Here is a 12,255-nt window from a genome sequence, read left to right on the forward strand (position 1 = left end):
GAAAGAGGGAGAGAATATCTCCAAAGTTAGAACAGAGAACAGTCCAAACTCTGCGCCAAACACTCACTCACTCACCACCACCGAACTCCCAGCGGGGCGGGGACTATGTAACGGTATCTCTGGAATGATGTGATTTTTAAAATATTTTTTAGGGCATTTTTGTGCCTTTTTATTATAGCGACAGTGGAATGAGTTGACAGGGATTGAAGGAGAGAGAGATGGAGGGCGGGGGGGGGGTTACATGCAACAAAGGTCCACTGCTGGAATCAAACTGCGGATGTTGCGGTCATGTGGCATGCGTCTTAACCAGTAAGCTACCAGGGTGTGTCAGAGACACGTTTTTAATAATATCGTGCAGCGATGCACTCTATTCTTGTACACTGAGTATGTTCAAGAATTTCTCTTTCTCATTTCAAAACATGTCAGGATTTTAAAACTCCTGGCTCAGCCTTCCCTTCCTGTTTAGGTAGATGTTGCCTAGCAACACAAACATCAGGAAGTCTCAGCCCCAGGAACTGTATTTTATGATATGTAAACAGAAAACGAGATCAGAATTAGATATATAAGCAAATGAACAAGTAAATTATTACTCTGTTTACATTTTGTTGTGAAGTGGCTGTGGTATAAGCAGGACATTATCCTTCAAGTTTGTATATTACATTCCACATAGGCCCCTTCCTCATCCATTACCATGATGAAACGTACAACTTGTCCGGTATTATCCTTTATTTAAAATTCCCTCTTATTACCTTATTCCTAACATACTCTTTATTCTTATTATATAACTAATAATAATCCCTATTACATACTTTACAGACTACCATAACACCTTAGTGTTTTCACCAACAGGTTTACAGTTTTACGTATGTGTTATCTTTGCAAGTATATCATGTTCTTTCATTAGAGTGCACATTTTGATAAGTTAATACATATCGCACTACAGTGATAAACTAAGTGCTTCCTTCACCAGAAAGAACAGATGTTGCATCACAATCACAATGCATTTGCAAATTGATTATGTGAACATGGTAATGAGCATAATTACTGAAAATATTTGTTTCCGAAGAGCAAAGGTATCCGGCTCAGATTGAGACGGTAGCTTTTTCGCTGACTGCAGGTGTATTAGAGGAACCCTGTTGAGCGTCTGTGTGTGTGTGTGTGTGTGTGTGTGTGTGTGTGTGTGTGTGTCTGCATTTGTGTGTGATATAGCCTAAACGTGGAGAGAGCTGGAATCTGACTTGCTGTCAGGGTTATGTCAGTATTATCTTTAGTCGGCTCCTGCTGTATCTGTGTGTGGCTATGATACATTCGCAGAGGATCGGATTTGTCCTCTTTTTATGGACTTGTCGTTCTATCTCTTTCCGTTTCTCTCTCCCTTCCAAGTTTAATCTGACATATAAATAGGCTCACCCCCTCTCCGTTTGTGGCAGAGGGAAATCAATTCAAAGTAATAGAGCTTTGTGTGTGTGTAAGTGAATGTGCTGGCCTTAAGAGTTTTAGTTTAGTGTTTTTTCCAGCACCTAGTCTCCTGTGTGAAGTGTGTGCTAAAGCTGAAGCAGGTGTGTCTCTTAAGGCTTCGCGTGTTTGTGTGTTTGTGTTACTTTGGCAGCAGACAGTGCTGTTGTTTCCCAATGGTCAGGTGGCTAGACAGTAGGGAAGATTATATCACCCTGGAAATGTGTCCTCTAATTTGATGCTGTTTACCTTCATCATTCTTTCTACCCTTACTCATCTTTCACTCTTGACTAAAATGCTACCTGATAATTCAATAAAAATATTATATTCTGTTCTTATGGTTTGGCATGTCATATTCTAATGTAGCATTTAATAGTCAAATTCACACTGCCTTGCAATGTTAAGTATTCTGCAGACAGATGATAATGACTATCGTGTAAACAAACATGCAAACTCTACCGCTCAGGAAATTGAACTCCTTGCTCCTTCTAAGAAAAAAGTTTTAATAACTAACTGAGGTTTCACAGGAAGTCTGTTTTACGTCAGTGTTATGAGTCAAAACTACTTATCCTTCTTCATGTGGTGGCTGACTGTTGTTGTAAGCTTTAATTCCAGAAACATTGTTTATTAATGTTGTGCCAGAAACTCTGCCAATGCCAGCACGTCCTGTCATTGCAGCGGCACATGACCAGTCAAAACATGTTTACATGCCCCAGATCATATTAACAAGCTGCTGCAAATGGCAGATATCCATGAACAAGACAGACCAAAGGTGATTGCTGTATCCACTTATGTGAAATGGCCAGAGATGTAAGGCGGGTTCTTCTCAATAGCAGGGACACTTGTTGTTGTTGTTGTTTTGTTGAGGAAGTGTACATCAGCTAAACGGAAGCTCAGTTCATAGAGCGCAGCCAGCCAAGCCCAACAAACATCTGTGGAATGTCACAGCTCTGCCTCCTTCCTTTTTCTCCTCTCTCTACTCTCGTACCTCCCTTAACCATCTCCGACTTCAAGCTTCCTTTTGACTTTTGATTCACCTCAAATCAAGTTTCATAGTGCATCTGTATCTCTGTGCCTATATATGTGAGCATGTATGCATTCATCTGATGCCTGAAAAGAGAAGCTTGTGACTCTTCAGCAGGAATATTTTCGGTTGCTAATGGTCAGTGACATTAGCCACTATATCTTTTAAAACCTTGACATTTTTTACAACCTTTGACACAATTTGTTTTATACTTTTTGCAACAAGATAAAACTGAGAGACACAGTGATTAAAACTACTACAACAAACTACAGCGACTGAAATACAATGCAGATTAGTGAAAACTCCCCATGAGGCTTGTAAATACGCCTCACCTTGAAGCAAACAAAAGAAAACAAGCCAAAATCTTGCCACGCACAATTGTGTTTGGTAACAATATCTAAAGAACAGAAGAAAAAAGTGCAACACAATTTCAATGTTTTCAATAGAGGTGTTAAATCATGGCTAAAAGAGAAACAACATTGTTCTCACACCTAATAGCCCTGTATAGACACACCTCTATTTTTGTCTATGTGTTTGTGGAATATTTCTTTTCCTTTCTTTTCTTTTTTGTTTTTCCAGTTTAACTTTTAAAAAAAGCCCCCCGTGGACAGGTGTTGTAAATTAGCGTTTTGCTATAAACACTAAATACAGTGCATCTGGTGCTTGTGCATAATTGTATGTTGCAGTTCCAATGTTGTTATGTCCATGTCCAAAAAAAAAAAGAAAAAAAGAAATTCAATAAAAATGCCACTAATGCACAAGAATTTGGCAGGAACACCATGATCCCATGACGCAAAAATTACAATGCATATTAATTTATAGCAGCTCAGGCAGTGGATGAATGACTCTGGATGCTCTGTCCCTTTAGGTTTACATGGGCGACTGCTTTTGTTGCCATTTGCTGTAACAACAAGCCACAAATTCATCTGCTGGCAAGCCTGGATACAGATAACACAAAGAAGATAATGAGATGGTGTTGCTTGCAGAGTCATTGTTTTATTCAGGAACAACAAGCTTGTTTCTTCTCATCACTGCAGTTGTCCACCATTTCTATGTTCTGTAGGAAAGATTTTGAGCAGATAAGATATTATTCAAACAAAAGATTTGCGGAAAAATGTAGCATTTAGTGTCCAGTGCAATTTAGAAATGTTTGAAGGCGGTCTGCATGTTAACATGGAAGGATGCTGTTGTGCTTCAGTTGGCAGGTACAGTGAATAAGCTCTCAGATACAGTCAATTATCAAAAGTCCTATTCTGTACACTGCCAAGAAACATGCTGTAATACACATGGCTTTTTATGAATAAATATCAAAACTTTGGTGAAATGGCTGGTCATCTGTTTGTGTGCCACACAGCAGACCATCCGTGTGACAATTATAGAGACTGTCAGTCCCACTCGCTCTGATCTCTCCCTGCCACCGCACCAGGTCGCTGCTGGCCTTTGGCACCTCATTTCCATGGCATGCCAGCTGAAGGCAAATGTTCCCACCTGCCCTCCTTTGTATGTGGCCCTGCTCCAAATCCTCACCGGATTATCTTATTGTCTCCTTACCAAGCCAAAGGCCACCGGCCATTTGCATCCGAGAGGTGGAGCAGGGAGTGCCACTGTGGACAATCACAGTGGAGTGTGAGCGAGCGTACGCTGTGTGCGAAGGCGAGGAGAGAGCAGCCCAATCCATTTGCCAGTTAATAGATGAAGAGGAGAGGAGAGGGGAGTGAGAGGAAAAGGTGGAGACGGAGAGACAGAGATGATTAAAAGACCTTGTGGCTTTTTGTCAGAGGCTACAACATCAAACCTCCCGACTTCATACACTCTCTCTCTCTCTCTTTCTCTCTCAACATCACACAGCGAGAGAGAGGCAGATAAAAACACGTAAAGTGAGATGCCACAAATCTAGTTAATGAACATGATAGTCTGACAAGTGTGTAGTTGTTTTGAAAGCTGTTCAACTCAGCGTTTTGGGTACACTGCAGCCTGCTTTATCACATATTTACTCTCCATCGTTATGCTGAAAAGATATATTTAATTCCTCTTATTATACAGCAAACAGATGAGCGGAGAAATATTTAGTCGTTTAGAGAGGGATTTGTGTGTCCATTAGCTCATGCACAGTTTGCTGCTGACAGGTGGTGTTTTAATCGCACACATGCACAGTTTTCTGTGGTGCTCAACACTGGCCTTGAGGTTTGGCCTTTTTTTTGAAGTGCAGGCAGTAACTCGCTGCAGGGGAGATGACATTCTGAAATCCCCGAGAACCTGAGTCTTGAGGCAGGTTCGACATACTATAACAGACACAATGCGTCATGGATTAGGGCCCCCAAGGGGTTCCTAAGGGGCTTCCTGGGGACCCTTAGGCAAATTAAAAAATGGTTTTCAAATGAAATTGTAATTTCATTATGATTTTAATTTGGAGTGAGTCAGAAGGGGAATGTTACAGGGATGGCACTGTCACTGTGCCTGCCTGAGCGATGGCATACGCCTCCCCTGTAAGACCTCAAATTGTCACTTTTACACTTGTGCGTTGGTAAGGATTAAACAAACAAGATATAATGTGTTAATTAAAGAGCTTTAGAGGTGCGTGCTGGTGGATTTTGTTACCCGTGGACAGAACTATTTTGATAATCGCTTAATCGTTTAAGTCATATGTTCTAGCAAAAAGGACAAACGTTCACTAGGTCCAGCTTCTCAATTGTGGGTATTTTCTGCTTTTCCTTGTTTTATATCATTGTAAATCTCAATCTTTGGGCTTTGGACTGTTGAACAGACAAAACAAGACATTTGATGATGTCACCCTGAGCATTTGGAAACTGTGATGGTTATTTTTTTTTTAAACTATTTTCTATTTCCATTTTTGACTATTTAAAAATTGGCAGACAAATTGATGAAATTGTTAGTTGCAGCTCTAAAACTAAGCTAACCAGCTGCTGGCTGTAGCTTTATATTTGTTATTACAAAATTATGGCCAAAAACAAATGAGGGCCTCAGCATATAAATGTTTGAAAATGACTGATATCATGATAATGATTTATCAGAAAACACTTGTTTAATCAGTGTTGTGGCTCCCCCGTGCCTACACTTTGACCTGCTCAACCTCTTCCCAGCTACCACACACACACTTTTCCCACCATGCTTTACCAGCTGCTGTTTGTGTGGCCCACATGCTGAGGCACACGCGCTTGTGTTTGCCGCACCAGCAGGCCGTGGATGTTTGCAGAAGAATAGAATTTGGCATGATGATGCGTGTTTGTGTATGTCACACGTGAGGACAGGACATCAAACACTCCTGCACTGACACACACACACACTCACACAAAGACAGATCCAGTAGGATTGTGCGGCAGTTTGTCACAGCGCGAGCTCTACTAAATCCTGTTCCTTTTGTGTGTGTGAGGGAGTGACGCAGTGACGAAAAAACATGTCATGTGCTGCTGTTGTTGTTTCGGTGGTGCTAACCAAACACCTGTTGACACGTGAACCGCCCTTTTGTCAGCAGTCACTCTGCAACTCAGCTGTCCAAGTGTTGAGTAGAGCTAATTGTGGATACAAATCACAACATTTGATATGGCTGACCTACAGGATTGTCTTCAGTGTTCATGTGATCTTTAATGTGAATAAAAATCACTGAAACGTTTGTGCTGCAACTTCAGATTAAAGAGTTTATACAAACTGACAAGCCATCAGATTACAGAATCATTAAGTGACTTTTATTTATTTTAAGTCATATTTTCATATAGAACAAGCTGTAATCTAATCACTGGTAATATGATCATTTAGCATTAGAGACTTTTAATGTCAACAGCTGGCATGTCTGATAATCTTCTTAACCAATCAGCTGACACCAACAGAGCAATCTGTACAATCAAATTTGCAAAGAATCTGAATAGAATTAATTTGAATCTGGTGTGATGTTATGGGTGTGCGTGTATGTGTGTTTGTATGTGCGTGCGCTTTGTTTTGATATGTGTTGGGTTGCACTTCTGCCTGCTGAGCCACAGATGGCAGCCCTCTACCTCAAGCTTACAAGTGCCCTGCAAACACAGATGTGTGTGAATGTGTAGTGTCAGGTTTTCTTTGCATGCGAGAGGAGAATGATAGGCTGCAGTTCTGTTGATGTCTGCAGAAACACACCTCGTCTCTCTCTATTGTAGTCCATCTCTCACTCGCTCTCCTTGCCTCCTCTTGTCGTTGTGTAACCTGTTTCCCTTCTTTTCCTCCATGTACATAAAGTAATACACCAAGTTATTAGCAGGATGGCTTGTTGGTCAGCTCATACATTCTTGTAATGACAGCATAGGCAACACATCCATCCATTTTAACAGGTTAACAGGCTCATACGTCTGCCAATATTTTGGTTTATTCTTTTCAAGAGAGCCTCAAATAACCCAGGTGCCCCATGCTAGCCTGTCTAGGTTTGCCACTGCTTCCACTATGTGGCTCCATGCTGTGCTAATGAGGAGCGGACATGCCTGGCTACCATTTTAACCCCCACCTCTGTTTCTCTGCATGCTGTTTTTTTTTTTTTTTTTTACACACCCTCCAAGTGGCTGGGGAACATGCCCTGCCCCAGGACGGTAGGGTGTTATACACAACACACACACACACACCTCCTCCCTGCAGACGCATGCCACAGTCAAAGGAGCCGAGTGTAATTTACTACCTCAGCACCGGAGCAGTCGTGACACACCTCCCAAACAAAGGCGTCTTTGCTCTCTGTGCCAGCATGTGGTGTAATTCCCCAGTTGTCTTTTTCACTACCTCACCTGGCTACTCACCAGTGTTTTCTTCTTCTCTTCGGATTTATCCCTCCACTTCTCCTCATGTGACTGCTGCTAATAGCTGTTGTTACCTTACTTCTACTAGTATTGCATCTTTTATCCTACCTCTCCTGCTGGGCAATTGATCCTGATGGAATACTGAAGTGTAACACATTTCAATTATGAATGAAATGTATTACACTTGAGGTCAATGCAGGAAGTTGCTTTTCTTGATTTTTTTTAAATGTTTTATTTCACTGAACTCTGCTGAAAGAATGTGAATGGTGTTACATGATGAAAAATATATAGACACACTTAGTGTTAGGGATGGGTATCATTGAGATTTTGTAATACTACTACTACTAGCACTACTCTTATTGATAATCCTTTTCGGTGTGGTACATTTGTAGCAGGATTGGAATTCATTTATATTATATATATGATTTTAAGAGCAGCAACAGCAATGCTTAAAACAGTCACCTTAAATAAATAAATAAAATCACTGTATTAAATTTTGTATTTCTTGGTCATTTGCATTAGGATGCATAGAATTGTGAATATAACACATGTATAACTCAATAACTATTTAAGATTTTAGACTGAAGCCTCAGTCTCTGTACTGTATTGGTCCATCAAAACAATACGCTGATATTTGTCTAATGCAGAAAATATTCATAACGTCGCCTAAATTTTCCTCTGTCAGTTTGAATGGAAATTAAATCACTTGATGTAATCTATTTGGCACACATGGAATGAATCTGGAGGATTAGATTAAACTGTAAATTGGCTTAATCAGAAAAATCAGTTACGGCCTATAGGTCTAGAGAAGGCTAGACAACTGAAAGGCAGATTCAGTCTGCCCCATAACCAAAACATGCTCCACAGCCTGCTGGAATGGTTTACATGATTTTTTGTGCCGTTAAGATTCCCTTTAAAGAATGGGTTCAGATGTGTTACTATCCCTTCACTGCAGCTTAGCAAGTCTGTCTGTGGAAACACAAAGTTGGAATTTCTGTACTAAAAAGGCAGCAAGTTTGGAAGATACCCACTTGATTTGTCTAGCTCAGGTTTCTGAAGTCTCATATTAACCCCAGCCAAAGTAAAGAACAGGTTTTTGCACAGTGAGTGAGTACAGTGGGTTTTCTTCTACATTTTTTACACTGGGGAACTCCACAGCTGGTATGGACAGGATCAATAATTATAATGATTCAATGTACATATGTAACTATAATAAAAACACAGACTTGAAAATCTGAACCTGTCATTTAAATTTCATGGTAGTAGCAGTCCAATATCTAAATACATGCATATTTTTGTAGCACTGCTGATGAGTATATATCTTTCTTGCTCTGACTCACCTTCATTAGCGTATTTGCTTCCAGCGATGGAGTATGAAAATATAGAATATGAACATCATACATTCATAGCCATTCACTAACTAGCACCAACTAATTTTTACTGGGGGAAAAAAAAGGAGTGTAATATGAATGTCAAGCTCCGGGGGGGTTAGGGCATCTCTCCACTACGTAGGTGGTATTATCTTATTGAAGTGCTCTCTCTCTATCTCTCTATCTGCCTTGCTCTCCCTCTCTGCTCCTTTTCTTTAATCCTCTGCAGAGTAGGTGTGCTAGAGAGAGAGCGTCAAGGAGAGAAGACTGATATTTGCTTAACCAAATCCTTGGAGGAGGCAACCTCTTTCATCCAATTCCAAATTCACTGCGTCCACTTTCATTTGGTCATCCGTCACTTGCGCTGTCTCTCGTTCTCTCTGCATTTCTCTGTTTGTGTGTGTGTGTGTGTGTCTCAGGCGAGACTAGGCTGAAAGAGAGAGGAAAGCCTGCAGACAATGGCCTGCATTTTGCTCTGCTCCTCTCTCCTTCCGTCTGCTGCGTCCTTGCTTTCCGTTTCTTCTTCAACTTGTCACTTTTGTTGTGTGCTGTTGAGGTCAGACTGGCACAGGCAGGCGTTGTCGTAAGCATGAGAGCTGTTGTGTGCCTGTGTGTGTGTGTGAGAGAGAGAGAGAGAGAGAGAGAGAGAGAGAGAGAGAGAAGATACTGTTGTAGCTGAGCGTATTTGTTAGAATGCCAGGGTTAGTCAGGGCTTGCCCCTTTGTTTTACACTAGACAGACGGAAGCACACACAAACCACCTGTGGACACTGCTGTGTTGACTTATTTGCATCCTGACTGCTGCGCAGGCTGTTAAAGACTCTGAACTCAAATTTCCCACCAATGTGTCATTTCATTGAAGAGATTATTTGTGCATTTCACATCACAGTGGAAGGATGGAGCAGATGCTTCATTATCATCTGTAGCAATATCAGAATATAAAGTTGTCCAGCCTTTGAAATAATTAAATCCAGACATATGAGGCATCTTTGTATCACTGGAGGGCACACAGACTAGCAGCTTCTTCTTTTAGTGTTTTGTATCTATCTCTGGCTCCATCTTTCCTATCAAGATCATGTTGAAGCAGAGTGAGAGTGAGAGAAGAAATTCCATTGTAGCCTTTGACAAAAAAAGACAAGTTTTTATAATCATATTTTCTCTCTCTACCTTTCCTCTCCCTGCACTCATCTTTTTCTTTCTCTGTGAACAGGAACATAACCTAGACTTATCTGATCTGCTCCCTTTTTTCCCCTCACAGTAGTCACTTCTCCACCTCACACTCTGTTGGAGTTATTCATTGCAAGCAGAACTTCTTTTCAAAGGTGCATATTAAAGTAGTGTGATCCCACATGACTTATCTTTCTCTTTGTTTCTTTCTTCTTCTTCACAGCGAGCACCTATCTTGCGCCTTCACCTTCTTCTTACACGGCGAGAGCAACGTATGCACCAGCGTGGAGATCAACCAGCACCAGCCCGTCTACCATCTGACAGAGGAGCACCTCACTCTGGCTCAGCAGGCGTCCAGCCCCTTCCAAGGTGGGTCCTGAGTTACACCCGGCAGCTCAGAAACGCACCAGGACAGGTTCAAAGGCACTGTTGGAGCTGAAACAATTAAAGCAAACATGTTGCACGACAACAGTAAACACTGCATCCTTCGTGAATTATGTTAGCCCCCTGTGGGCCGGTTAGAAACAAATACAGTATGTGACCTCGTCCTGATATGTAATTATAGTGGCAGGTTTGCCTCGGGATGTCATTTTAAAAAGTTCAGTGCTGGTACACATTGTACCCACATGTCTTCTAAAAATCTGATCAGTAGCCGGATAAACAAATGAACAATGTGTCACTTTGATTTGACCCTCTATTGGAGTGCCACATCATTACCCTCAAGTATTTTTCACAATCCGATCAGTTGTATCTGAAATATTGCATGTGACAGTTGAACTAACAGAGACCAATAGACTGCGTTTGATTTCGTGGGAGGAAATACTGCTATTATGTTTTGCCTCACTGCCTTGGATTTCCTCATTTCAAAACAAACCCAAAATAACAGGCCATGTTCAGCTGAAAGAATCCGATAAAAGCCCTCTGACATTTGCATGTTTGTACACATAACTGTGCGTTCAGACGGCCAGGCCAGAAGGACTGCTAATCTATTGTTTTTGCTGGTTTTTTTTAGATGCTTTTCAAAGTTAGCCAAAACATAGGGTCGGCTAAGGAGGATTTTTTTATGTACTCAAGCCTAGTGGAAAAATATTTTGCAAGAGATTATCAAAAGTTTATTTCTTTTAACAAAAATGTGCCTTTTTAATTCATGAAAATCACAAAACTGTGGAGATCTGCCCAAAACTGTGAACAACTTTCCTTGGGGCACTATAGCAGCTGTCTGAGTTTAAAATCTAAAAATGTAATAAAAATCAACTGTGCATTCTTTGGTTTTGCAATAATATATTTTTATTTTCGTGTTGATTTAAGAGGGAGAGAGAGAGACGTTTTTTTTCAAACCGTCATAAGTAAAAGTTCCCCTGGAATAGTTTATCCCATGAAACACACTGTTGCTGAATCACTATGTAGTGACATTTCTGCTGTCAAGGGTAAACAAAAAGTGGTTGAAAAAATTGTCCAGTAGCATAAATCTCAGGACCAATAGAAGAAGTGAATGCAGAAGAAACAACATGCCTGATATGATATTGAAGATCATTTTCTTACCTCTAGTGGATGTTCTGTATCTACTTTTACCTTCAGGAAGCCCGTTTAACCGTGACTAATCCCATCTGAAAACCTAAAAATGTTTCACTATGGTCTTATTTTTGTACAGGCATTACTGCTTGCAATTAGTATGAGGAAAAAGCTTTTTACACCTACTTAAGTAAGGGTTAATCTTCAGGACTCAAGGACCCAATTTAGCTCAAAATATCTTTCGGCTGTTGAGTAAAGCACATAACCTGTCTCCCCAAGGAGATAAAGTGCAGTATACATGAAGGAAGCATGCTTTCAAAAGTCTTTTTAATATTTACTTGTAAACATTTAATGTCAAATACACATCTTAAGCGTGAGAGTGTAATATTTTGAATGCAATATGTTAGTAAATTGTGTGTGAACTGTGTCTGTAGCTGCTGCTGTGATAATGCATGCACAATCTTCTGTCAGGCTGTCTTTCATTACAGATTGGCTCGGAGCCAGTTATAAAGAAAAGCCTCTGTAGTCACTTTAAATTATAGTGTAGTGTAGTTATAAAAATCTGTGCCTCTAATGATATTCCATCATTGGCTCTAAATTCATTACCCCACCGCAAGCCAAATACTCTGAAATCCCCAAACCATTGTTAGCTTGCATTTCCACTCACACATTAAAATGTTAGTGTAATAACTGTAATATACATTCTGACTTATTTTACGTGGTGAAGGAGATGGTTGGCTTTTTTCTGAACGACACTGAGAATAAAATGATTTCACACTGTTGGTATCTGTATCAAAAGTGAGGCGTGATTATCTGTACAAAGCATTATTCAGCTGCCTTCCCTTGAGCTTTCTCTCTCCAGCAGATTGTCACATAAATGGACGCTGTTGTTAACAACAACATGCCACCTGCACTGGACTCAAGATAATAAACACATTTTATAACCATGTGTTTCT

At 40.5% G+C, this 12,255-nt stretch overlaps 1 protein-coding gene across 1 annotated transcript in view; it reads left to right on the plus strand.

The window, feature by feature from the left end:
• Positions 1 to 12,255, plus strand: part of med13a (mediator complex subunit 13a) — a 78,494-nt gene that overhangs the window by 34,678 nt on the left and 31,561 nt on the right. The window contains exon 4 of the mRNA XM_042431098.1: positions 10,011 to 10,156. Within this exon, the coding sequence (XP_042287032.1) occupies positions 10,011 to 10,156 (146 nt within the window). The remainder of the gene's footprint in view (positions 1 to 10,010; positions 10,157 to 12,255) is intronic.

The sequence above is a fragment of the Thunnus maccoyii genome, chromosome 13 (assembly GCF_910596095.1).
Source record: "Thunnus maccoyii chromosome 13, fThuMac1.1, whole genome shotgun sequence".
Taxonomy (NCBI): domain Eukaryota; kingdom Metazoa; phylum Chordata; class Actinopteri; order Scombriformes; family Scombridae; genus Thunnus; species Thunnus maccoyii.